The 27,520-nt window shown below is 42.7% G+C and overlaps 1 protein-coding gene across 1 annotated transcript in view; it reads left to right on the plus strand.

Moving 5' to 3' along the window:
* MTBP (MDM2 binding protein) overlaps positions 1-27,520 on the plus strand; it is a 192,924-nt gene that overhangs the window by 72,629 nt on the left and 92,775 nt on the right. Inside the window, exons 10-13 of the mRNA XM_069220682.1 lie at positions 5,736-5,808; positions 8,673-8,790; positions 10,508-10,681; positions 21,381-21,494. Of these exons, the coding sequence (XP_069076783.1) occupies positions 5,736-5,808; positions 8,673-8,790; positions 10,508-10,681; positions 21,381-21,494 (479 nt within the window). The remainder of the gene's footprint in view (positions 1-5,735; positions 5,809-8,672; positions 8,791-10,507; positions 10,682-21,380; positions 21,495-27,520) is intronic.

Here is a 27,520-nt window from a genome sequence, read left to right on the forward strand (position 1 = left end):
CCCTCACCATTTAATGAAACATATGCCTAATCAACTATTAGGCTTCCTCTCTAAAGTTGTTAAGTGTTTGCAGTAGAAAATTCATTATTTTCACTGAGTTCACCCAAGGGCCACAAGATTTTCAATTACTGTTATACTGGTCAGAAACAAACTATTAACCAGGAACAATAAATCTGAATCTGCTTACTAGACAACAACTAAAACCTGTTGTTTCTCAAACCTTTTCTAACTGGAGAGTTTTTCATAATTTTGAGTTTGCATAATACAGCTGTGAGTTGCTTCCAACATTTGACCTGCCGTAATTTATCGATGTCCGTCATAAGGTTTTTTTTTTAATGGAACATGCATCCATTCAAAATAACAGTAAGACCGACAAAAACTAAGGGCCTCTGATAATTCTCTGTATTTGTGTATAATGGACTGCAGTGGTGGGCCAACCGGTCTTAAGATGGCCGTTGTGCACATGACACAACTAGCACCTCATGTGAGATCAGGTGAGAACATTCTAATAATTAATCAGACTCATTGAGTAGTTCTAGGGTATAGACATTTAGTATCATGAACAAATTTAGGCTACTCATGTGGCGATGTAGTGACCTTGTCACATTCAGTGGCATACCTTGGAGAACTCTCACTGACTTCAAAGTGGGTTCGCCAGGTCCATCAAATGTCCCGATGGTTGGAGCGTAAATCATTGGCCGGTCTTTATCTGGTAGTCTCACCTGTTTCAGCATCTAATAGTGCCAAAACGAAAAATATATTACCTCGTAATCAAGTGATACTTTTAATCACGTCCCCTTTTCACTACCTGAACTATGTACTGATATTTTGAGAATGCCCACACCATTCTGTATATTCCCTGACACACCTCCCTACCTGTCCTTCCACATCATGCATGTTTGTTCATCCCTGTGTACATCTAGCAATGAGAGACTGTACTGTGCCTGGAATGGTGAAAGGCTTTTGCCGTTTTACAGTTCGGGCTGGATGGCACTGTGCTAATCCTATCCTCAAAGACTGTTGGAGAAATGGCAAAAAACTTTGTCCCTTTCTGGGTCTTCGTGGATGGCATTATGCTAATCCTATGGTTAAAAGCTTTGCTAGAAAAACTTACATTTGAGGTGAGCAGTTTCAGAGTGTTGCTGGTGTTGTAAGAGTGCTTTTAACAGACGCTGAGGTGCTGCTCACCACCTAAACTTGGGAACTACCCAGACGTCTCTTCTTTGTAGCAGTGAGAGTCACCAACTTTGGGTTTTACTAGTCATGTGGTGTTCCTTATGTACCAGCAGCCAGATGTCTTTTCTTCTTTCAAACTGCATTTTCTATTTTACACCCATCCCCATTCCCTTCCTTTTCCTAATCATTTCTACACTCCCCATTCCTTATATTACTTTCTGATATGGCATTTACTGGCCTATTATGTCCCCTCCTGGGTCTGTGACGCTTTTCTAATTGGGCTGCTTCATCTTACACCTCTCTTACAGTTATGCACGTTGTACTGCTTCCTTCTATTCTTGAGTCTCACAAGAGGTTTGTTTCTCACCCTTTCCCATCCCTCGTCTTTGGTTTTAGTGTTGTATATCTCCCAATGTCTTTCCTAGACTTTCTCCTATCCCTCAGTCTTTTCACAGTACATCTTCCCCTTTAGATCAATTTCATTTCCTTTGTCATGTTCCAACCTCTTCTCTTGCAGATCAAGACCTTTTCATATTTTTGAAAAGGCCTAGCTTGATCGTGCCTATAGTCCTGTCTTAACTACCCTCCCTTCTTGTCTAACCTTTCAATTGCTGGACTATCCTACTCGACTGGGCTTGCCAAGACTCTGTCAAGCATTCTATTATCCTCCTGCTACTTAAGTCAGTACTTGACCTCTCTCATCCAATCAGTTTCCATCCTATCATGTCTGTCCTTCTTATTCAGCGTCAAACCAGCTTTCTATCTGTAGATGACTCTTTCCAAATTACTTTCTGCGTTCCTTCACCATTGGTGTATGTATATTCACCAAACTGCTATAGGTAGTAGAGTTGACATCTTGCTCCCTTTGCCCCCGTAGTGTCAGATGACTAGTCTGATGTGCAAACGTTAAGGCTCCCCCACTTTCCTATTTGCTTCTCAGTGGCTAGAGGAAGGGCCAAAAGTGGAAGCTGTAGGTAACAAAACAGAGTACATAAAACCTCTTCCTGTTGTTAGTGTCCTGGCGCCCCAGACAGTGGCCACCTAAGTGCAAGCCATAGGGGAACAGCTGCTACACCTTGCTATCCATAATTGACATCCATGCACCTCATCCTTATCACTAATCTTTCACATTTTCACATTAATCTTGATTTACATCATGCTTTTGCAACTCTGGGTGCCACTTTTTTCGTGATGGTTTTTCCTCCTCCTGTATATTCAGTTTAGTCCTTTCTTGGTTCTCCTATCTTGCTAATTATACCTACAAGCCATTTGTCTTCCTCGTTTTCTCTCTTATGGTGTCATTGGGGCTCATGCCTCTGCTTCTTATCTGGGAATTTTTTTTGGTTTTTCATTCTCCTACTTGTATCACCCAATGTTCTTTCTCACCACTGTTATATAGACTGTTCTGAAAGTTATATACATTTTTGTCCTTTTTCCCTAGCACGTCATGACACTGTAAAGTTGATCAATTCCTCCGTCTACCTTCGCTCTTAATATTAAAGAAAAAAACGAGAAAACCTTAAATGTTGTTGTTCCGTTGGGCTGGTACAAATAGGTCCTTGTCTGCCTCATTAAACCATCTATTTTCTCTTGCCTCCTGGATTGATCCCACATTTCAGTTGGTTCAACTGTAGATTTCAGTTGTAAAACATCTGGAAAATAATCATGCTATGTTCTTTAAATTAATTTTCCAAACACATTCTGGCTACTACACCATTAGGATATTGTTGTTAACTTGTTTTAAGGGACAACCATATAAAAAAACATTATCCTTAAATGGAATGTATATTTGACTATGGTAATGGTGTCTGCGTATCCCTTTTATTTGAAACCCTTCCACTATGTGTAGGAAAGTACCCCTTTTGGACATGGTCACCCACGCTTTTTGCTCAATGGTACTGATGTTTTTAGACTGAGGTGCACTTTGTTCCTGCTAAACAGGTTCCCAGTGCCAGTGCGGTTTCCCTAAAACAAGGTGAAAGGTCTAATTATACACAAATGGTACCCCTGTTACCCAAGGCCTGGGTACAAGAGAGGGTCCCTAAAGGCTGCAGCATGTATTGTCACCATGAGGGAGACCCCCTCCCCCCCCTGAAAATAGCACACAGCCTGCCATCAAAGATTGCGTGTAATGGTGCAAGCAATAAGTGAAAACACGACATGGCACACACATTGTGTGCCATGCCCCTGTCATTGTATCTAAATATATGTAAGTCACCCCTACAACAGGCCTCAGAGCCCTAAGGCAGGGTGCATTATATTTAATGTAAGGGCATATCTACATAAGCCCCTGTGGTGTCTAGTTGAATTACTTAGACATTGCAAGTGAACAGGGAAGCCATCTTAAGGTATGTACTGGGCAATGGTCAACACAATTTACCAAGCTACATAATGGCTCACTGAAACCTGTGGTGTTTGGTATCAAACACCTCGTCTTAACAAATCCAGACTGATGCCAGTCTTGGATTTATTATGACATGCACCCAGAGGACACTTATGATATGTCTTCTAAAACCTACTAGTCGTCTAGTGTGCTGGCTGACTGGTGTTGACCAGCCTGCCACCACAGACTTATTTTTGACCCCAGGAGGGGAGAGTCCTCGCTCCCAGAGGCCAGAAACAATGCCAGCTCTGGATGAAGGTGTTATCACCGCCTCCCGCAGGATGGTTAGTGAATCTGCATACCAAGGCCAGGGACTTCAAAGACCCTGTCACCTTTGGTATGCAACCCCTGCTTCCCCCAGACCTGGGAGTTGCCACCCTCTTCCCCGAGGCCCATTTGGCTCGAGGACAGGTGGGAAATTAGCTATGGTGTGGTACACTACCAGGCTAGTCGCACCCCTAAGGTGGACAGCCTGATATGCTTCACGACCGAAGGGTTCCACCATCTTGTTTTTGTGGAACTAGGAACTCTGGGACGGTGTTATGCCCACTACCTACAGGAACTGGTTGTATAAGGGGTGTAGTCACTCCAAAGGTAAGTAGCCCATTGGCTACTACCCTACACTTCCATAAATTCAGTGTTTAGGTGGCCGCCTGACACCAGAAGAACAGATTTGTCTGAATAAAGAAAGTAGAGGTCAAAGAACGAGAACCATGGACTGCTGATGGACTTTGACTCAGAACCCTGACTGCTCACCTGCTTCTGTCCCGACAGTTGTGACAACCCGACTTGTCCTGCAGCTGTGCATCCTCCAAAAGCCTCTTAGAGGCTCCAGCACTTTGCAAAGCTGTCAGCATCTCACTTGAAGGGGAAATGCCACTTCCCTGCACCTTGCAGGTACCAACTGTAACGTCTGGTACACTATTCAGCTGGCCACCCAGTCCACCAATGGAGCAGCCATCAAGGAGGAGTTAACCGAACTCCAGCAGGATCAACCCAACTTCCCACAAAGTGAGAAGACCACCAGGACCTACCAATACCCGTTGTGCTGGACCCCTTGCTCCAACCAACACTTGTTTGAGTCCAGACCGGACTCCAACTCTACAATCGGAGACTAACCGTCAAGAGACGTCCGCATCGCAGAGGCCATCACCGAGAGTAGACCTGCTGCCCTGTTTTTGTCTCCTCCTTGCAGGTCCACCCAAGAATTGTGGGTGCCTTGAAGCAGGAGCACCCGTTGACCAAAACCCACTGCACCTGAGCTCTATAGCCTGGGTTCACAACAATCAGTGGGGTATCCTTGCTCCCAGGACCCCCACAGAGTCCCCTGTTGGTAGTTCCCGGACTTTTCTCCATCTGCAGCCTGTTTCCACATCCCAGCCCCCCCCCTCCTCTTTTTTTTAGGTCAACCATGCAGTGAGCAAGGTATCTGACCCATCCAGCACCTCTGCTCCCAGATGACCCAGGGCAGGTAAAACTGAACTGTTGGTGTTTCTTCTGACTTTGTTCCCTTAGCACCCTATGACCTAAAGACTGCAAAGACCCCTGTGCAGTAAAAGTACTTTATCAAAAGCAAGTCCCTTTGCAAATTAAAAGTGTATTTGAGTGAATTGTTACTTGCTTGCAAAAGTTGATACACTGCAACATGACTTACCTTCTTTTTAAGTTTTTCTGGTGTTGAAACATTCTATAAAAATAACTATACTTTTCTAAATATTGGTCTTGAGTGTGTGTCATATTTATTATGTTCAACAAATGCTTAACACTACCCTCTGATGAGCTTAAACTGCTTCCCCGCACTACCACAAAAGAGACCATTTGAGATTATTAGTTTAACCCCTGTTAACCAATAAGGGTCGCCTGAACTACCTGCACGGTGTCCCCTTACATCTAGTACACTACATAGATAGCCATCTTCCTACACTGTCCAACTGGTGATGTGAAGGGAGAAAAAGCCACTATGCCTAACCTCAAAAGTCTGGAATAAAAAGACATCTTTTCTATAAAAAGTGTAGTCTAGATTAAAGGTAGTTACTTTTAAAGTAGTATTCAACACTATATTGAACAGATATTGTACTAACAGAATAAGCTCTCCTGAGCAGAATAGTATTGTATTATGTGAAATGCTGGTAAGCACACAATGTGAATTCAAGGTTTCCTTTAACAAATCTCACAGCACCTTGACGAAAAACAGCCACAAAGGAAAATCTAAGCTGTTATTGGACCAGCTGTCTTCTCTTCGTGGAAAAGTATGTATATTAGCAACATTCTGCATTGTGACTATTGTTCCTCCTGTGTTGAGAATCTGTTATCCACGTTTCAACTTTGCATAAGATCAAGATTTGGTTTGTACGTTCCCCAGTGTCACATTACTGACTGACTGACTGACTGACTGATAAATACCTTTTCAGTCAACACTTTCAACCTTTGGGGCTATTGCCTATCATCTTTTACTTTTGTTTAATTTGTGACCCTAAGGGTTGAAAAGTCTTATTCAGTCCCTATAACTGCTTTGCTTTCTCCAAAAGACTATCAAACATCAACTGCTCATGTTCCCACCCTCTGTACTCGTGGAAAGTCCTGGCTACAAAGCCAAGGCAACAGAACACTTGCTGTGCAGCAGAGTTACATTTAGGCACATAAATACCTGCAGGATCTGCCAAGTTATTCACCTCAGTTTTTATCTTTCACTCCAAGGGCTCTGCACTGTCATTGATGCTTATCCTCATCACTTAATCTTCTTTAGTCTCCTTTCTGACAGTCTTCCTATATCTTTCCCTTGGCTTCCTTCTGTTTGTATGTGACTATATGAGAAGCTCCTTATTGCCAGAACTGTTTCCCTCACTATTTCTACCTATAGTTCAGAAAGCCTGAGCATCTCTGACCAAAAGTACCCTTAGTCACTCCCTTCTTTATAGGTCTTTGAGCAGAGATGAGCCTCACCTGCCCATTTTGCAGGCATTGAAGCTAGTTATTTATGGGTATGGTCCTGAACTTGATATTGCTCTACCAATTACGTGCCTATTATGCTTCCATTTTTATGATGGTGTGGGTCTACAAGTGATCTCATCCAGAAGAATCAATTAACTACTTCAGGCCTTTACCACTTTCCTGCAGTCAACCCAAGCATTCTCCTAGGTTGCTAGGGACAGCCTTTGGCTATAACCTTGTTGGAAACCATACATTGGATGAGTCTGGGGTATCTGTCTCCTTCTGCCCTACATTATGTGCCCCAATCTGGGGCTTTATTGGATCAGTTTTCAAAGACAATTCAGATCTCCTAAGGACTGTTTTTTCCAATTTGTTGAGGTGAATGCCACCCCGTAAACCATGTTCTTGGCTCCTAAATGGCGCCTCTGACACTTCAGTAGCATATATTTTAGACACCTCGGACAGAATCATGATCTATGATTCCATGAGAGTTTTATGCAAGCAACTCGTGTAGAACCTGCTCCAACTACGTTTTTGCTAGAGTTGTTACCTCTGTCCCATGATAGGGTTAACTTACAGCATTGCCTGGATGCCCTCCCATTTTCTACTTTCATCCTTCAGGGGCGCAATTATAGAGCGAGATTGGCAAACAGCTGACCTTGAGTGACACCTCAGTTTGTCATTGATTCCTGATGTCGGTTTGTGGATGGGTTGGTCGGACCACCCTCCCTACTTAAAGTATCACTGTGACCTCTGCTTGATCTTCCACTCTCTCTTGTGGGATGCAAGTGAAGTCTTTCACACACCACACTGTGCCCTTCTTGTGAATATGAGAATCAGTATGAAGTTACATGCTCCAAGAAAAAAGACTTGACCCATCGTAAATATTGTCTGTTAGAATTGCATCGGAGGAGAGCTTCACATCATCTTGCACGATTACTCTAAAAAACAATGCTAAATGACTGCACCAAACCAGATGTCCCCTCTGGATCGAACATTCAACGCATTGTTTATGGCATGGACTTTGCAAACGTACTGAAGATCGTTTGTAGAACCTCATTGCTACCCTATTATTAGGAAATCTATTAGGATCTTCTATCCCCCTCTTTCAAAAGCAAATGTAGATGTTACATTGAATGTACACTTTTATCTGAATTGATTGATTGATTGTGGCCTGGAATGCATTAATTTTCTTTTGTTTAAGTTAGCATGGTGCTTGAGAACAGTGAATATATACATTACCACAGGGGTCGCTGTGCATTGGATTGTAAACATGAGTTGTATGCATAATTTTGTAATGTAAATTTAAGTCTCTCCCTGCCATGGACTGACTGTCTACTTCCATACAGAATATAAGCAGTATAATAGTTGAAGTAATTATTCCACATTTGTAAAGGGAACAGATCCTTTCTTGACATGTAATAGACTGGCATAGCCCTTTAACTGCTAAGTTCCATTGAAGACCCAACCTGCAGGAGAGGTGGAATCTTCATATCTCTGGATGCATTACTTCTCTTACAAAGTTTTGCATAGTCAGTGTTATCATTGTTTCCAGAGTCAAACTTTAAATTGAGTCTTGTAGAAAGTGAAATCTGATCGGGATGTTTGTGTCCCTCGTGCTCCTTTTCAATATTGATCCCAGCTTTGATTTACTCAATTATACATTGTTGAATAAAGAACTAAATGCACTTTTATGGGGTTGATTTCTTTACTATTTAAATATTAAGGAAATGGCAGTGTTTTTCATTTTTTAGCAACTTATAGGTCTTGTCTTAAGACGCCCTCCTTTCTGTTCATAAACCTGTGCCTTGGTGGCATATGCTTAAAAATATGTTTAACATGCTTAGCCTAAGTACTTGGGCCGAAGCAACCTTTGTTACTTGTAATGATCACTTCCAGAGATCCTGCACACGCCAGACAAAGCTGACAAGTTAGCTCAGTGGACTCACACAACCCTTACAGAATGTGTATGCAGCTTGAAGGAGATACTGGGTGTGCAACCTGAGAGGTCCATGCAGACTCTTACACTTACTAGGTTGGTAAGATTATAATTGTGTATGAGTAACATCTATTACAGCATTTTGAAATGTAAGTGGTAAAGTTCTATATATTTATATATTCAACCATTTATTTGGTAAAATGTGAGAGATTACTGTGATTATCTTACTTTTATTTCCTGTAGGTCGGAGCTTTGTTTGTTATGCATTGTAATGTTAGCAACATCTACTTTACCTCAGCCAGTCAACTGAGCACAAAAAAATGGAAGGAATACATGACCAGGAAACCAAAAGTGATTAATGGTAATACTAACCAACTTATTCGTTATTTTTCTCATTTCCTGTTTTTTGTTTTCATTTTGAGGCTTGAATTGAATGGAGCTACAGTCATAGGTCATGATACATTACAAATGGTTTAAATTGTTTTCTTTCCTCTTGAACTGTGGACTGAAGACTGAATGGAATGGTGTTTCAAGAGTAAGTGTTGGGTCCAACTCCCCTCGGGGTCCAGAACCTGCTAGTAAATAATCTCATTCTCCTCTTCAACTCTGCACAAAACTCATTCTGAGCTCCCTGTGCACCGCATTATAACAACCATAAATGCATTCAGGGGGAAATGGGCCATGCTTCAAAGCCCCTTAATTAGCAGTAACACTCTATTTTATGCTTGTAAGCAGATGCTTAGTTCATAAATGATTGATCTATGAGCATTGTGGTATTCCTGAAAAGGAACTAGAGAATCAATAAATACTCCATAAGAAATTGTTATGTGATTAAATATCTCTTTCTTATAATAGTGTCCGACACGTTTAACTTTCCTGACATTGTGTTGATTGATTGCTTTTATAAGCCTTTTTTCACGTGCCATTGGACTGGTGATTATGTAGAATGTGTCAACTTTCGACCCATCCAAAAGAGGAATCTGTTTTCTCAAGGAAATGCCTAGGATTAATAAATTGAGGTTACCATTTAGAGCAATTTATTTGTCTCAAGTTCCTCTTCTAAGGCAATCAGAACCGTCATTGATTGTGGTAAGGGGAACATGATGAGATCATAGCTACTATCCTCTGAAAGATTGGTGCATTGGTTCGGCCTAATCCCCAGCAAGGAAGAAAGAAGGGGCCTTTGCCCACTGTACTACATCATGCATTCTATTGTGTTTTCTTTTTGTGAAATTCGACCAGGTATTCGTACTCTCTGTCTTCCCTAGCACTAAAAAAGCTACAGTAAGGTTTAATGAAAGTTCTATTTTTTATCTTTAGAGCACTGGTTCAGTCCAGGCCCCTTATAATGCCTTGCATGTTAGCTCCAAGATGACTCTTAATTTGATGGAATAGTGCTAAGGAATACCTATTCAGAGTTTTGCTGTTAATGCTATTTGTAGGAACTGTGGTGTCTGGGGAAAGGAAGCTGATGTTCAATGCAAGTGCAGCTTATTTACAAGAGTACATTTGATACTCTTGGTTTATCCATTCTTCCTCATGTGTATCTTTCCATCTGACCCATGGCTATGTACAGTTATCAACCCTATAACCATAAGGTTAAAGGTGTTGAAGCCGTAACACCAAGCAGGAAAGTGAGTATGGGGCTACAGAAGTATCCAAGTCATTTTTGTAGTGGTGAACCTCCTGCTAAAGTACTTTTAGGTAAGTGGTAAAATAAACAATAGGCTGAGCTACCTAGGTCTGATCTGCAGATAGCTTGTCTCTTTATAGAGTGCCAGTATGGGCAAAACACAGTGTATTGGACTGCAGCCTGAGTTCTTAGTAGTGGCCAGGTTAATTCAAGCATTCACCAATTGTTTTGTTTTAATAAACTGGAAAAACTTCCACATGTTTATGAACTAAAAGGTTGTGCTTGACATAGGATTTGACCTTAGAGGCCTCTACATAGAAAAAATAGGCCAATTCAGTCTAAACTGTAGAGAAAATACTATTCTCTTATGCATCATATTGTTCTGCTTTTCCACAAAATCATGTTTGTGTGTGTGTGTTTTTTTTTTTTCTTTTCTTTTTTTTAGTTCCTGACGTGGACATGAAAGGAGAGACGTGTAGTTATTATTTTTTGGTTCAAAGAGATGATGGAGGTGCTTGTAAAGCTGTCTTGGTTCATTCAGCCAGCCAGATTAATGGTGGAGCTGCACTTTCAATAGTAAATGGAAGACTCAAGGAGAAATCTGAGTCGGCTGCTTCAGGTAAGAGAGCTCTCACGTCTATTGTTAAGCTTGTTCAGCATATCATTCATGTTTTAAATTGTTACACAGGAAGTTAAACACTGATAATTGAAATTGTGTCCTGGAACTCACTTCACAAGTTTGTTTGCTCTTACGATCCTTTTGTTATAACTTTAGTAAATTATTACAATGGCGTAAACTAACTGAGATTTTCATTTTGGCGTTTTCTGGTGGCTTACTTTTGTTTGAAATTAAAAACATGTATTGAGACTCGAACAAGTGTTTGCAAAACGACAGTTAGAACAATTAGAGGCACATATTGTGTAGAGGCCTATTTTAGAGGATGTAGGGAGAAACAGGAAAAGTGGTGAGCATTGCAACGCTGCTGCCTCTGTGCTTACCGGGCAATAAATACAGGGTGGTTTAGCGATTGGAGTTGGAAATGGGTTGTCCATTCAGGCTGTCTTCACATCTTTAGCCATGTTCTTGTTTTCATTTGGGCCATTGCTCAACACCAGGACAAACAGTTAATATAGACAGATGGATAAAGATATAGCAATATCTAGATTAATGCAAATGAAAATAAATGTGGCTCAACAAATATCATGATTCTTGGAGCAAGGGTTGTAGTAAACACACATTCTTTCAATTATTACTTAAGTGCTAGATGTTACCGCTGGGTTTTCTAGACCCAAACAATGCATCGTATCACCAGTGCCTCACAAACATCATTTAGAGACATAGACCTCTATTTCTTCACTCCTAGACTTACCTCTAACCCGGTATACCATTAGCTCCTGTAGCAGGGGAAAAACCACATGCTAAACTTAAAGCGTATCTGAAAAATCATGCAGATTTGGTGGATGTTGCCTTCTTTTTACTAGCATTCAACCATGTAACAAACAAAATGCCTCCATAGCAAATACGTAATGTTTGTCTCACTATTTCTAAACCTTGAACACACTCAAAAAAAAGAGTTGATATTCAGTTCAGCTGGATCAACTGCTTAAAGACTTTTCATGATCTCCAATTTAAAGTCAAATGTTTCACATATGCATTTACCACGGATAAGATGGCTTCTGCCAGGCCCTATGGGACAACTGTCCGTAGTTTGCTAAAATACACCATACAAATTTCGGAGCTGAACACAAAGGCATGCCACCTTAGGTTAACCCCTTAGCTGCTGGGCCTTTTCCCCTCCAGTGCTGAGCCCTTTTTTGGCTATTTGGGGTAGTTCGCGCTTAGGGCTTCATAACGTTTTGTCCACATAAGCTAACCACGCCAAATTTGTGTCCTTTTTTTCCAACATCCTAGGGATTCTAATGGTACCCAGAGTTTGTGGTTTCCCCTGGAGGAGACCAAGAAAATAGCCAAAATACAGTGAAAATTTTGTTTTTTCCAAAAAAATGGGAAAAAAGTGCTGCCGAAGAAGGCTTGTGGTTTTTTCCCTGAAAATGCCATCAACAAAGGGTTTCTGGTGCTGAAATCACTAGCTTCCCACCTTTCAGGAACGGGCAGACTTGAATCAGAAAACCACATTTTTCAACACAAATTTGGCATTTTACTGGGACATACCCCATTTTTACTATATTTGGTGCTTTCAGCCTCCTTCCAGTTAGTGACAGGAATGGGTGTGAAACCAATGCTGGATCCCGGAATGCTAAACATTTCTGAAAACTAGACAAAATTCTGAATTCAGCAAGGGGTCATTTGTGTAGATCCTACAAGGTTTTCCTACAGAAAATAACAGCTGAAATAAAAAAATATTGAAATTGAGTTGAAAACAACAGCCATTTTTCTTTATGTTTTACTCTGTAACTTTTTCCTGCGATGTCAGATTTCTGAAAGCAATATACCGTTTTGTCTGCTGGACTCTTCTGGTTGCGGGGATATAAAGGGCTTGTAGGTTCATCAAGAACCCTAGGTACCCAGAGCCAATAAATGAGCTGCACCCTGCAGTTGGTTTTCATTCTATACTGGGTATACAGCAATTGATTTGTTGAAATATGAAGAGTGAAAAAGAGGTATCAAGAAAACCTTTGCATTTCCAAAATGGGATCAAGATAAGGTTTTGAGGAGCAGTGGTTATTTGCACATCGCTGAATTCCGAGGTGCCCATACTAGCATGTGAATTGCAGGGCATTTCTCAAATAGACGTCTTTTTTACACACTCTCTTATATTTGGAAGGAAAAAACGTAGAGAAAGATAAGGGGCAATAACACTTGTTTTACTATTCTATGTTCCCCCAAGTCTCCCGATAAAAATGATACCTCACTTGTGTGGGTAGGCCTAGTGCCCGCGACAGGAAATGCCCCAAAACACAACATGGACACATCCTATTTTTTTTATAGAAAACAGAGCTGTTTTTTTCAAAGTGCCTACCTGTAGATTTTGGCCTCTAGCTCAGCCGGCACCTAGGGAAACCTACCAAACCTGTGCATTTCTGGAAACTAGAGACCTAGGGGATTCCAAGGAGGGGTGACTTGTGGGGCTCGGACCAGGTTCTGTTACCCAGAATCCTTTGCAAACCTCAAAAAGAGGCTAAAAAAACAAGTTTTCCTCACATTTCGGTGACAGAAAGTTCTGGAATCTGAGAGGAGCCACAAATTTCCTTCCACCCAGCGTTCCCCCAAGTCTCCCGATAAAAATGATACCTCACTTGTGTCGGTAGGCCTAGCGCCCGCGACAGGAATGGATCACACAAGGGTCAATGGTAGTCATTGCTTGAGGTCTACTGTTAACCCTGGAGTGATTCATTCCTGAAGCATGCACTAGGCGCAGGCACACAAGCGGGGTTGTGTTTTTATCAGGACAAGTGGGGAAACACTGGGTGGTAGGAATTTTGAGGATCCCTGCAGATCCCTGGACTTCTGCTCATTGAAATGCAAGGAAATGTGTTTTTTAAGCACATAATGTAATTTCAAGGGGATTCTTGGTGAAGGAAAACTGGTGAGAGCCATGCAAGTCCTGCACCCTTGGACTCCCCTGGTACTAGTTTGTTAAAGTTAACCCACCACTCACACTGGTTGGTTTTAGCACCACCAGAAATTATGGTTTCAAAGCATGATTACTTATCAAAGTATCTGAATATTGAAACCAAGCCTTCTGAAGGTGGGCCATAAAGCCGCGTCCAGGCACCAACCTCTTTATGGTCCATTCACACGCCATTCACGCACAACAAACAACCCTTTCATATCGCCAGCCACGGGCCCAATCCAATCAATCACTCCACTCACATTAACTTACCGCTGCCAGACAAGGGCCCATCACATTCGCACGCCACAGAACGGAATAAGTTTGACTACATTTTACCACCTGTCAAGTAACTGCCTCCTTCTTCCTTAACATTAAAAAAAATGCATGCGTAACAAACCTTTACTAATGACTCCTGTGACAGCCACCTGTGGCTCAGGAAGACATGTTTTTCATGCGCCTTTAACGCAATCTCTGCGCTAAATCCAACTCCTTCCAGTTTGTGGATGCAAGTTGGGGGTGTCCGAGTATGCCGTACAAAGCGATTCCTCGAACTGAGTGTGCATATCTACCTTTGAAACTAAGGGAGACATGCTGGGGATTTCTCATGCTGTTACCTAAAGAGAAGGTCATAGGCTACCTGCCTCCTTCTTCCTTAACATTACCAAATGCATGCGTAACAAACCTTTACTAATGACTCCTGTGACAGCCACCTGAGGCTCAGGAAGACATGTTTTTCATGCGCCTTTAACGCACTCTCTGCGCTAAATCCAACTCCTTCCAGTTTGTGGATGCAAGTTGGGGGTGTCCGAGTATGCCGTACAAAGCGATTCCTCGAACTGAGTGAGCATATCTACCTTTGAAACTAAGGGAGACATGCTGGGGATTTCTCATGATGTTCCCTAAAGAGAAGGTCATAGGCTATGGAAAAGGGTAGTGTTTGGTACATAGGGGAGTCCATGAGAACGTAGCATATGTCCCAGCCAACATTATGTGCAGTGATGTGACTATAATGCACTTATACAGCAAACCGAACATCTACTAAGTTCTGATGGAGGATGAACATGAAAAGCAGGTCAAACACTGACCTATACAAGTCATTCTCCTTCACTGCTGGGATGGCACCAATGGGTTTGAATCCATAGGTGTAGATGATGTACATCTGTACTACCTTTACTATCTGCCTTCTACCTGTGCAATAACCCTGTGAAGGCACTCCTACCATAAGCTTTCCTTACCCATCCATGTCTCTGTTCTCATCAGAGTCCTGTCTAATCCTGTATAATAGCCAAGTGAACCTATACTAGTTTGTGGAAGCAAGTTGGGGGCTTCCAAGTATGCCCTACAAAGTGATTCCTCGAACTGAGAGAGCATATCTACTGTTGAAAGTAAGGTAGACATGCAGGTGAAGAAAGGGTACTCCATGGCAATGTGGCATATGTTCTGTCCACTAGTATATGCAGTAGGGAGAAGAAAATGCATGTTAATTGAACAGAACACCGACCACGCCAAAAGGAAGTCCATGATGAAGTAAAATTCTGTGGCTCTTTGCCTAACGAAGCAGTGGCCCATGGACGTTCGGTATCCATGCACTGCCACTGAAAGGATTACCCAACAGCAGCTCAACCTCAGTCGATTTCCCAGAACTTTGCTTTAGTATGATACAACGTAAAGCAAGTAGGGATACAGAGGCCTGGTTGTGATGGACACTGGGGACAGTAATACCGACTCTCCTGCCGCTTTCCATGCTTTGAGCACACTTTACAGCGACGACATGGACGATCCTTTTTGGGTGTTTTAGGTATGCGATCAGCAAAGTGTCGCTCCTGCAGCCTTGCCACATCCTCCAGAACATATGAGGTGGAGGCTGCTGCTTCTTCTGTAACAGCAGTGAGGCTTTCAATTACAGACAACTGGAAGTCAAGGAAAGTCATGAGTCTTCCTGTTGTTGTCTGACGGTAAACAACATACGCATTATATGTTGCCATCTGAATCAGGTGGGTGAACAGTTTCTTGTACCAAGTGCGAGTTTTACGACACGCATTGTATGGTTGAAGAACCTGGTCGTTCTTGTCCACTCCACCCATGTACTTATTGTAATCGAGTATACAGATGGGCTTGTGGACTTCGGCCATCTGACCCCAAACCGTGATGGGAGAAGTGCTCTCATCATGAATTGTAGTGAGCACGTATACATCACGTCTATCTAGGAACTTGACTGCGAGCAGTTCGTCAGAACGCAATGCAGTACTCTGTGATTTCTGGAGCTTCTTGCAAACAAGCTCCCGCGGGAATCCTTTGCGGTTACAACGAACTGTACCGCAGGCCACAGTGCCAGCGTTGTAGAGCTCACTGAACAGCTCTACTCCTGTATAGAAATTGTCCACATAAAGGTTATAACCTTTGTGAAGAAGTGGCTGGACAAGTTCCCATACAATCTTACCTGTGACCCCTAACACAGGAGGGCAACCTACAGGGTTTAGGGTAGAATCCTTCCCTGCATACACTCTCAGGCTGTACACATAGCCAGTAGAGCTCTCACACAGCATGTACAGCTTTATGCCATAGCGAGCTCTTTTGCTCGCAATGTACTGTCTGAAGAGCAGCCGTCCTTTGTACAGGATCAAGGACTCATCGACTGCTATATTCTTTCCAGGAGTATATATCTCTGGAAACCTGGCAGACAAATGTTCCACGACAGGCCGAATTTTGAACAACCTGTCATGATCTGGATGGTCCCGGGGCAATGCAGCAGAATTGTCATTGAAATGCAGCATGCGCTGCAGTAGCAAAAAACGATCTCTGCTCATGTATGGTGCGAAGATGGAAGTTACCCAAACCGTGCGAGTCGTCCAGTAGGACTGCAAGGTGGGTTTCTGTACTAACCCCATTTTGAGCGTAAGGCCCAAAAATATCTTCAACTCCGCCAGCGAAGTGGGAGTCCACTGGCGTGCCCTAGAACGGGGCCCTAGAGTGCCTCCGCGCTCCCTCAGAAATTGGTCTGCACGCAAATTTGTTTGCTGCACAACTTTCTGAAGAAAGTCAACATCCAAAAACAGATAGATGTAGTCGACTGGCAAAAAGTTAGCTGTATCGACTTTACATCCAGCGTCACCAGTAAAAGGTGGAATTTGGGGCTGAACCAAACAGGGGGACTGCCAAGAGAGCACTCTCTCTGTGCTTGCGGCAGCAAGCACGTGCTCTCTGGGTTCGGCTAACCCAATGTGGTCCCGCTGCCCCGAATGTGCTTGCGAAGGGACAGCACGGATGTCGTCATTGTCTCCTTCAGACTCACTGGAAGAGGTGTCGTCAGATGGGACTCCGCCGACTGAAAAATCACTCCCAGAATCTGCCCCATTGTCCTCTCCCTCAGATGCTGTCTCAGTGTCTGCTGTCTCAGTCTCTGAGCCTACATCAGAACTGTCCTCCATAACCCGAGCTAGGGCTTGATCAGCAGTCATCCAACGAGACGCCATCTCTGCAACTGGCTAAACTGTCCCTCTAAATTACTAGCCTACGTAGAAGGCAGATACCCACACGCAATTTTGTGACTATGTTTGTTGTGTACAACAGGAAATGTTGTCACCTTACCTTCGCTTCTTCTCCAATTCTGCAGATTTTCTGAAAACGCTGAAAAAAGCAAAAAAAAAATGTATTACTTCACCTTACCACACACCCTGTGCAACAGTCATTTTTGGTGCTCTGCCTCCCATTACCTCCAATTCTAATTCCCTCAGTACTACCCAGCAAAAGTGCCACTCATATCTCCATAGTCCCCCTGGCATTACATTAGTTTTAAAGCGCAGGTAACGCTTGCCTTTACTAATCCACTCAGCTACTTTATGGCAACTGCCACTACAGAAAAGACATGCATGCATGCATATATATATATTGTGTGAACAAGATTCTCACCCCACTACACGAGGTTCAAATTGACATCTTTTATTGCAAGCAACAGCCACGTACGCGTTTCGACTCAAGGATTCTTGATCTCAGTAAATGAGTCCCTCTTTTCTTTCATTGTTTATACTTGCGATAAAACATGTCAATTTGAACCTCGTGGAGTGCGGTGAGATTCTTGTTCACAAAATATTTTCGAGGTTGCTCTCCTCCATCACTGAGCACCGGCAGTGGAGTGCACTGCGCAACAGTCTTTTTAACCAATTTGTGTTGCATATATATATATGTGCCCAGTGACAGAGAAGACCAATCTAGAAATTATCTAATGCCGAAAAATTTCACCGCACTCCACGAAGTACAAATAAAAGTGTATTTTATTGCAGTCAACCACCAACGTGTTTCAACTCACCAAGGAGTCTTGATCACGGTCCTCGTGGAGTGCGGTGAAATTGTTCACCATTATAAAACAACACACACAAGAATAACAAGCATTTACAATGTAATGGGTCTCGCATCTGCTCGAGTTAGAGCTATTAGCGTTATAAACTCCTAACCCAACTTTTCTTGCCACATAAATTGATTATTGAAAGTTAAACTCTTTCACATAAGAGATCCGATTCACAGCGTCACGGCCACCATGAGCATTATGTGAAGAGTTACACAAAAGGAAAAGAAGTTCGCTCGCAGTTAAATGTAACTGCAAAAGTGCACTTAGCCTTGTACCAGGGGCGATGGCCAAGGCGGTAACAAAACCTCCCCAAGGAGGGACAAAGGTAAATCATTTTCCAATGTCATCAAAGGATTTTTGAAGGGCAAGCCCACGAACGAGTGGTAGTGATGGGCGTGAGGTGGGCGTTGTTAGAAGCCCAGATACACACCAACAAGTCAGAAAAGCAGCACATGGACGCTGCAATGCTTGTCCTGAAAATATATATATATATATATATATATATATATATATATATATATATATATATATATATACACATGAGAGAGAGAGAAAGAAAACACGACACTCATGTCACAAACCTTTTTTTTATACATGTGTGCTTGCCCTTGCCAAAGCACACATGTATAAAAAAAAAATTGGCCCCATTGATGGTCACCCTAAGGGCTGACCAACAAATTTTTTTTTTTTTTTTTTACCCTGGGGGGGCGATTGGCCCCCCCAGGCAAAACTACATGTTTTTTTTTCCCACCCTGGGGTCGGCCCGTGTTCCAAGGGCCGACCCCGCCATATTTGTATTTTTTTTTCGTTTTTTTTTTGGTTTGGGGGGGCTCGATCGCCCCCCAAAACTGTGTACTATATTAAATATTGCCCCCGGGGGGGGGGCGGCCCGTTTACAAGGGGGCCGACCCCCCCAAAGAAGATCCCTGGTGCCTAGGGGCGTTTCCTGGCCGTGGATCGCAGCCGCGCTGCGATCCACGGCCAGGAAACGGTGCCAGGGAGGCATCGATGGAAAGGGGAGAGCCTCCCCTTTCCATCGATGCCTCCCTGGCATCTGGGGAGGCCGTTTTGGCCTTTTTTTCCCCACCGGAGAGAGAGAACGCTTACCTGCTTCTCTCCTTCTCCGTGGGGAAAAATTGCACATGGACGCTGCAATGCTTGTCCTGAAAAAAAAAAAAATAATAAATATATATATATATATATATATATATATATATATATATATGTGTATACATATATACACATATATATGAGAGAGAGAGAGAGAGAGAGAAAGAAAACAAGACACTGAAGTCACAAATCTTTTTTTTTTTTTTTATACATGTGTGCTTGCCCTTGGAAAAGCACACATGTATAAAAAAAAAAATGGCCCCATTGATGGTCACCCTAAGGGCTGACCACCAACTTTTTTTTTTTTCTTTTTTTTTTTAACCTGGGGGGGCGATCGGCCCCCCCAGGCAAAACTACACGTTTGTTTTTCCCCCCTGGGGTCGGCCCGTGTTCCAAGGGCCGACCCCGCCATTTTTATTTTTTATTTTTATTTTGGGGGGCGCGATCGCCCCCCAAAACTGTGTACTATCTTAAATATTGCCCCCGGGGGGGGGGGGCGGCCCGTTTACGAGGGGGCCGACCCCCCCAAAGAAGATCCCTGGTGCCTAGGGGCATTTCCTGGCCGTGGATCGCAGCCGCGCTGCGATCCACGGCCAGGAAACAGTGCCAGGGAGAGGCATCGATGGAAAGGGGAGAGCCTCCCCTTTCCATCGATGCCTCCCTGGCATCTGGGGAGGCCGTTTTGGCCTTTTTTTCCCCACCGGAAAAAGAGAGAACGCTTACCTGCTTCTCTCCTTCTCCGGTGGGGAAAAACTGTGACGTCAGCGCGCCTCGCGGCGCGCTGACGTCATAAGGGGGCGGGAGGGGGGTGGGATGGAGACGCGGAAGCTCTTCCGCGTCTCCTAACGTAAAAAAAATAATAATCCTCCGGTGCATTGCACCGGAGGATTTTTAACCCCCTCCCTGGTGTCGGCCACTGGTCGTGACCCGCACCAGGGAGGGTGTGTGGGCGTCGGCCACTGGCCGACGCCCGCACCAAAGGGGTTAATGATTACAACCCCAGTGAGAGTTAAACCACCACTTATTGGGCCACCCCTATATTCTCCAACAATCTGCAGTGCTTCCAAATCTTCAGCAACGTTCTGGAAATAAACAGCCATAAACTTACAAACATGCTTGTTACATAGAATTTGTCAATAGCACTATATTAAAATTGTTTAACATGGGCATGTGCGTAAACACCTACCGGTGAATAATCTGTTGTAAACAGAAGCTTTGGCTTTTCTCACAGATTTGTTTTACAACAGGCTCTGACTTTAAGCCACAACCTACTTTGAATAGTGGTTCTGCAACCCACATCAGGTGCACTAGACCAATACCTTGTTTAACACGGAATACTTCTTGCATGCCAAATTTTACTAATTTGTAAACCGAGCACTATCTAACTTTCAACATGCACAACCTCACTTGCCTCCAGGGATGACACTACTTCCATTCTATGTACCAGCAGGTGTAAATACAGTAACTCTCTAACTATACTGTTTTCTTTTCAGTAATACACCACCCCTCCTACAAATCCTAAGTGGATGTAAGGGAAATGGTTAGCTAAGCAATCAAGGGTAGGGTTTGAGGTTGAGAAAGGTCACAAGCCCGCAGAATGTGTGGGCCTGGCAATATCATCAATAGTCATGTGGGTTATGATGTCCAGTTTATGGCTTTATATTAATCTTTTAAATTGATAAACCGGAATTTAAACACTAATATTTGAAATTACATTCTGGAACTCACTTCACAAGTTTGTGTACATCATTTTGTTATTTTAGTGAAATATTATATTAGAGTAAACTAACTAAGATTTTCATTTTGCTGTTTTCCCATTCTTAGTAGAGCCTCTGCTCTTTCCAGTTTGTATACAGTTTATTTATATTTAGCATACCTAGGGTATTGAGTTGTATTTTCTGCATATTTTCTTATATTGTAATGGCCAGGAACAGAAACGGGTAGACGAGATAATGGTCTGATAATTTACTGGTGATCTTAATTATTCTGTCTCAATCGCATGTTTTCGGTCCCAGGCCAATTGGAGAGTTTGGTTTCCCTTTACGCTTTCATTCAGGGAAGAGGAGGGCGGGGCCTATTCAAGAGGAGCTTTGGCTACGAGGTATCTGTCTTGGGAGGTGGCTGCGACATATAACATATGTTTTGGGATGTGAAACTGAGAATCAGTATTATAAAGTTCACTGGTAAACAGTCCAAGATTTATTTGCTAGTTTTTAGAGAACGCTAAAATGTCTGTTTTAGCCTGTGTTCGTGGATCTGTGTCAATGCATTTTGATTTGTTCCTTTAGAGAGCATTGTAACAGATATCATCACTTCTCTTCCATGTTTTAACGGAGAACAAATAATTCAGAGAGAGAAAAAGTTGGTTCAAGCTCAGGCCTCTGCATTGAAAGAATTTCTGAGTAAGTAACAAGTGAAATGTTGCAGCACATGGTATTAGACATTTTGAAACAATGTTACAGTAAGGTTGCAATAAATAGTTATAGTGAGCCTCAGAGGAGGATTACTCATTACGTTCTATTGGCTGATTGGTGTATCATTCTTCTTCCAGTGGACTGCTTTCATTGCAACGCATGAGGGACTATTTCACATATTTGCAGCATAAACCCTGACGACACTTTTTTCGGATTCAATTTACATAAAGCAATCCTTTTCTTTAAAAAATGCAAGCTGAAGTGAAAACATTTAATGTGTTTGTCAACACTTAAGTGTGAGTGTGACCTTAAGGTGCTGTAATGGTAAGCTGTCTTTTTGCGACTGGGGCAGCCTAACTCTAAGATGACTGTCCAAAGTGTTGCAAGATCAACAAAAACTGTAGACTTCGAGTGATCATCGTGTGGTCAGGCTTTTCTGATATCCAAAAACAAAGCCAACAACATCCCTGTGCTGTTACCCTTTTAGTGCCTAGTTGCTTCTCTGCCATGATGCCAAAGGCTATTCTGACTTTGCTGTGATTGTTTGTTAAAAATTAAAGGAACAAAATCAAAGTTTAATTGCCTGGGGGAGCACCATATAAACTAACTTCAAAATTGAGTTGCTTTAATTTGCAGCTATGCAGTTTAAATTTGTATTAGTTTTTGATGCACGATTTAGTTTTAGCAGATTTTTTTTCATGCTGGGGGTGCTTACTTTATGCTATTGATAAGGCCAAACAATTTCCACGTGATGGCAAATAAAACCAAGTATTGGCTAGCCAGCGGTCCACTATGCCCGTTTATTCATTTGTGTCTTTGCATGTGTTAAAAAAAGCAAACCTTAATGACAGACTATTAGCTTTGCCAGTGGTTGTTTTTATTTACTTACTAGCATACCTGTTGACTTATTAATGTCTGGTTAGGAGCCATGTTTTTATTTGAGGACCATTGTTGCCTGACTTTAGTTCTCTGTAAATCAATAAAACCTTTAATACTTCAAATGAGATAAAACCAATTGACTCGATCCAATGGGAGGCAGAGTAAACAACATATCTCCAGAGTCTATACCACAGTAACACATGACCCTAAATAATATCGGACATGACAATTTCTCCAGTCCTGGTACCACTTTTTGCATGCTGGTACTTGCAGATTTGTTCGTCCTTTTATTAAATGAAGGACAGCTCTCAAATTCCAAAGACATAATAGCATCTGCTCGTGGAAGATCACAGGGTGGAACCTCAATGTATTTTACTGGCCAACAACCACCAGGATTATACTAGTCGATTGTACGTTAACTGACAACGACTTACTACAGTGAAGAGTGATCTGTTGGGTTCTGGTGCCTCAGGCCAGGCCAGGTCTGCTCTGACAGTGATAGTCATTCTTGTCACCAAGAGGTGAAGCAAACCTGTGAGCGAATGGTGTGCACGTAATATAGCATGATGGTGTGTGTGAGACAGCATCTGCAAGCATGCACATAACTGGCACTAGGACAATGTGAGTCTGCATTAGTCCAAAAGTTCTGAAGTTGCTTTTTTTCAGATGTGTTGCTTATATGCTCATAGTTTTATTCTTTAGCTTCTGGTATTTGCAGTTTTGTTACACCCCAGAACTCGGGAAACAATACAGGACTGGATAACTTACTAATGCCTGACCTACATCCACTACAGCTTGACTCAGAACTGCGCACAGCTTTGATGGGTATTTCTTTGGCATCATACAGACTCCGGACTCCCGCAGGGGGTGGCATTGTCTAATGCGTCTGAGCACTACCATCAGTGTCTGTGGCCAGAATGCAGCCAGCTTACCCGAGCCACCATCCAGCAGTGCATGAACCATAGCTCAGGTCTGAGAAAGAAGGCGCTAAAAATAAACAAGTGCAACATGTTTGAAAAAAACACCAAATTTGGGCACAACACAAATATTTTTTCGGTCTGGTCTGGCCTTTGAGACAGCTTCAGCTCTTTATCTCATCAAGATATTGTTTCTCCAAAATAATTCATAAATACATACATAGAGGGACCTTTTGTCATCGTACTTAAACCAGTAGTCTTTTAAATTGTGATTCACATTTTGCTTCTGACCACAACTGCATACAGCAAGGTATAGTGGATCAGCCCACTTTGCAAATCTTCATGTTGAATTACTGCGCAAAGCCTGTGCATAATGTTCACATCCACCTAAAATAGTTCCCTCCTCTGTAACAAAGATGATTCACTTTTTACATAAATAACAACTATTTATTTTGCCTGTCCTTCTGGCGCTCAGTTAGCCGGTTATTTGTTTAACATCTCCTTTTTAGGTCAAGCGCGCAAACACTCTGGCCTGTGGCAATCTATCGGTTGGCTTTTAACCACACCTACCACTCGCCCATCACTATCATTTGTTCATGGGTTTGCCTTTCAGACATCCTTTGCTATCATTAGTAAATGCTTTACGTTTGTCCCTCCTTGGGCCAGTTTTGTTACCGCCTTAGCCATCGACCCTGTTACATGGATAATTGCACGTTTACCGATATGTAAGACTGCAAGCAAACTTCTTTTTCCTTTTGTGTATCTTCTTCGTGCTCACGATCATGGCAACGTGGCACTTTGATTCGGCTTGCTTATGTCCTCTGTTTTACTTTAAATTTTCAATTTATGTGGCAAGAAAAGTCCAGTTAGGAGTTTACAACGCTAATAGCTCTACCTCGAGCAAACGTGAGACCTATTGCTTTGCAAATGCTTGTTAAACTTGCTGTTAAATAGTGTTTATGCAACATTGCACCATTGTAACTTCATGTAATTTGAGTGCTTGGTTAAATTTACTGTCTCCTTTACAATAACATTAAATTGCATGGTGCAGTGATTATTTCTTACATTTTAAATTTTTATTGTAAGCATATCGCAGCACGCTTTAGCTAGCAGCATGTTTAATTAGTTTTTATTTTTGTGGCATGTGTTTGCAATTTAAAAAAATAATAATAATAAAAAAAAAAAAATAATAATAATTCTTGCACCAGTTTGCCAAGCTCAGACTTATTCCCTTTGCCATTTATTATGGCAGACGATGCACAATGTAAACATGAATTTAGATCTCTCTGAGTCTCTTGTTAAGTGACGCTGTGAAAGCCGAGCCAAAACTATGGTAAGCATGTGTGGAATTTACAATGTGTAACAGGTCTGCATGCAACATCTATAATGACATTTTCCAACTGGTGGCTGGGGAAATACTTCCACTGCCACAGTTTTTCTTTGTGCTTACTAGAGCGTGAATCACATTCCTTTTGTAAAATTACATCTTTTTTTTAAATTCTTTATTCTTGAGTGGGAGACGAAAATGTTGCTCTAATGCAGTAGAGATTATTTCATTATAGGCCTGCTCTGACTTTGAACATGCCTCTAATGAGAACATGTTATCACTACGAATTACACCCAAGTAGTGATGTCATAGATTCACCTACTCTTTGTGTAGTTATGGTTGTAACGAAGCTCCTCTGCATCCTCCCTCATGCCAGCGAAGTGGTCTTCCCATAGATGTCTTCGTGTCCCACCTGTATTCTAGTAATACTGCATTTCAGGACTCTTTCCTCTCCCGCCTCTACCTCACCCAAGGAAGTAGAAAACCCTGTCACTCCTGCAGAGCCTGTGCCTTTTTTAGTCCAGAAATGCATCTCTCCTGACTGAGAGTTAGAGTGTGTCATATTCTCACATCTGGATGGTGGTGACACACTGCTCAATTACCCCATAGACTCCACAATCGCCTCCCTTAAGGGCATCCTACATACCTCGGCACTTTCATTGAGGGCCTGAAGAAATATGATAACGTAACCCTCATCCTGATTGAGCTTTATCGATCCATGTTGTCTGCTTGTACTGGCGGCCTTATTTCACAGAGCCTGGCTGCATCATTTACAAAACCATCACAACCAGCACCCTGAGACGTGCTGCAACGTGTAGGATGCCTCTAGGTGGTGCCAGTTTGGAGTCTGGGAGGCCATTGGGTAGGGCATTAAGATCCAGATGCAAGAGTACTTGGGCTTGAACAGCAGTTTTGAAGCCGATTTCTCGAAGAAAATGACTGAGTTTCTTTACCAGGCAGCCTTTGTTTTATGGCAGTGTGCTCCTTGAGGGTGAGGTTGGTGTCCAGGGTGAATCCAAGTGACTTGGCATTCCATGAAAGTTGGGAAGCCATCAAGGTTCATGTCATTCATGCAGATATGTTCTGTATCTTCTTTGTTGTTCTTGGTTCTTTTGTGGGTTCCTTTTAGTACTTAGGTTGGGCACCCTTATTGTTGCTCTAGGCCCATAGCTTGTGCCTTTTCACCTATTTATTCACTTTATTATATGTTCGCATAACTCACTTTTAGCTTGTTGCATCTCTATTTTATCAGCTGCCTTTCTGAGAAGGCATAGTTGTTCGTGATTTACATTTATCAGTCCTCTGCACGCATGTCATTCTGTGTCCTGTTCAAGGCTGTTGTGTTTTGTACATGATAATTTACCTAGTTGTTTCACTCCAAGAATTACTGAGTCAATTCTCAGCTGCAGACAAATCCGCAGGGGCGGCTCCTCCGCTATGGCAGAGTAGTGTTGAGACCCCAAGTCAACACCCCCCCCCCCCCCCAACCAACAACCACCACCCACCACCAGCATCAGCATCAAAACATTTACAGTAAAACCATAATAAACTCTGTTTTTTTATGATTTTACTGTAAAAGGGGCGGGCCATTGGATGTGACAGGGACAGAGTGGGAGTGCACAGCACTCCCCCCTCAGTGCACATATGTTTGGCCGGCTGTCTCAGGCTGGCCAAACATACAAGAATAGTAGGCTCTCTCCAACGCGGCACTTTGTTGCCGGGTTGGAGGGAGCAGGCAGAGGCTCTCACTCTGTCTTGGAGTGCCCTGGCTGGGCGCACCATCCAATCCTAAGACTGCTCTCTTGCTGCTAGAAGCTTGAAAGCAGAGTTTGGATTGGACGCAGGGCAGGCTGGGAGCCTGTGCCTGTAGGGGAGGATTGAAGCGGCGCGGCGAGAAAGGTACTTTTTTTTTGGGCTACCACGTGCTATCCCTTTTCCCTCCCGCAGACCCCAAATGTATATCAAGTCAGGCCTGTTCCTACAGCATAACGTGTTTTGTTACATAAACACCACATAGGTCTAAGGAGGGTAGAGGGTATTCCAGCCATGGCCGTCTGAGGGCGTACTTCATCCTATCTACAGCTTTGTTGATCCTGACATTGACTCTTCAGCCAACCGGGAGGATTGCCAAAACACAACAGGCAGACCCTTGCCTGTCTTTCAGGTATCGGGTGGAGACTCTTCCCATAGACTGGATAGGCAGAAGGGCTATCACCACTATGCTTTCAGGGTTGGACATTAGGTTGTAGGTAGGATTCACTAGATTTTGTAATTAGACCAGGATCGTTGGGGTGTTTATATTTTCACTGTAATGATGACAATCACCACTGCATTATGTTTCATCTGCATAAAAATTCTCAGTCACCCACACTTGGTGGTGCTGCCACCCTAAACTCAGAGTCTTCCAGCATAGCGCCACCAACGTTTGGCCAGGCACAAACTTAACGGATCTCCTGAGTATCCCAGTCTTTCACATAACAAAGGTAATCTAATTACCTTTATACAGAGAAGTCTGTGGTGTTAGGGAAAAATCCTCCTCAGCTAGATAGGTATTACCTATTGTTGTCTGTAGGTTGTTCAAGCTTGATCGTTAATAGGATTACCCATTTGGTGTTCCCGACTTTGAAGCCTATCTTTTCATATGGTGGATACACAACTAGTAAATATAACATTAAACTGTAGACAACCAGTCTCACAGTATTTGCTTGCTAATGGGCTCACTATGCAATGTTGCCCCGTACGGACTTCAAGACAAGCAGTGTGCTTGCCATTTGGAGGGGTTCCCTCCACAGACGACTGTGCCACTTAGGGCTCAATATTTGTTGCAATTTATACCACTACGCATGGTACACCGAATATTGAGAGTCTTCCAGAAGTGTTAAAACAAATCC

Source organism: Pleurodeles waltl, chromosome 2_2 (genome assembly GCF_031143425.1).
Source record: "Pleurodeles waltl isolate 20211129_DDA chromosome 2_2, aPleWal1.hap1.20221129, whole genome shotgun sequence".
NCBI lineage: Eukaryota > Metazoa > Chordata > Amphibia > Caudata > Salamandridae > Pleurodeles > Pleurodeles waltl.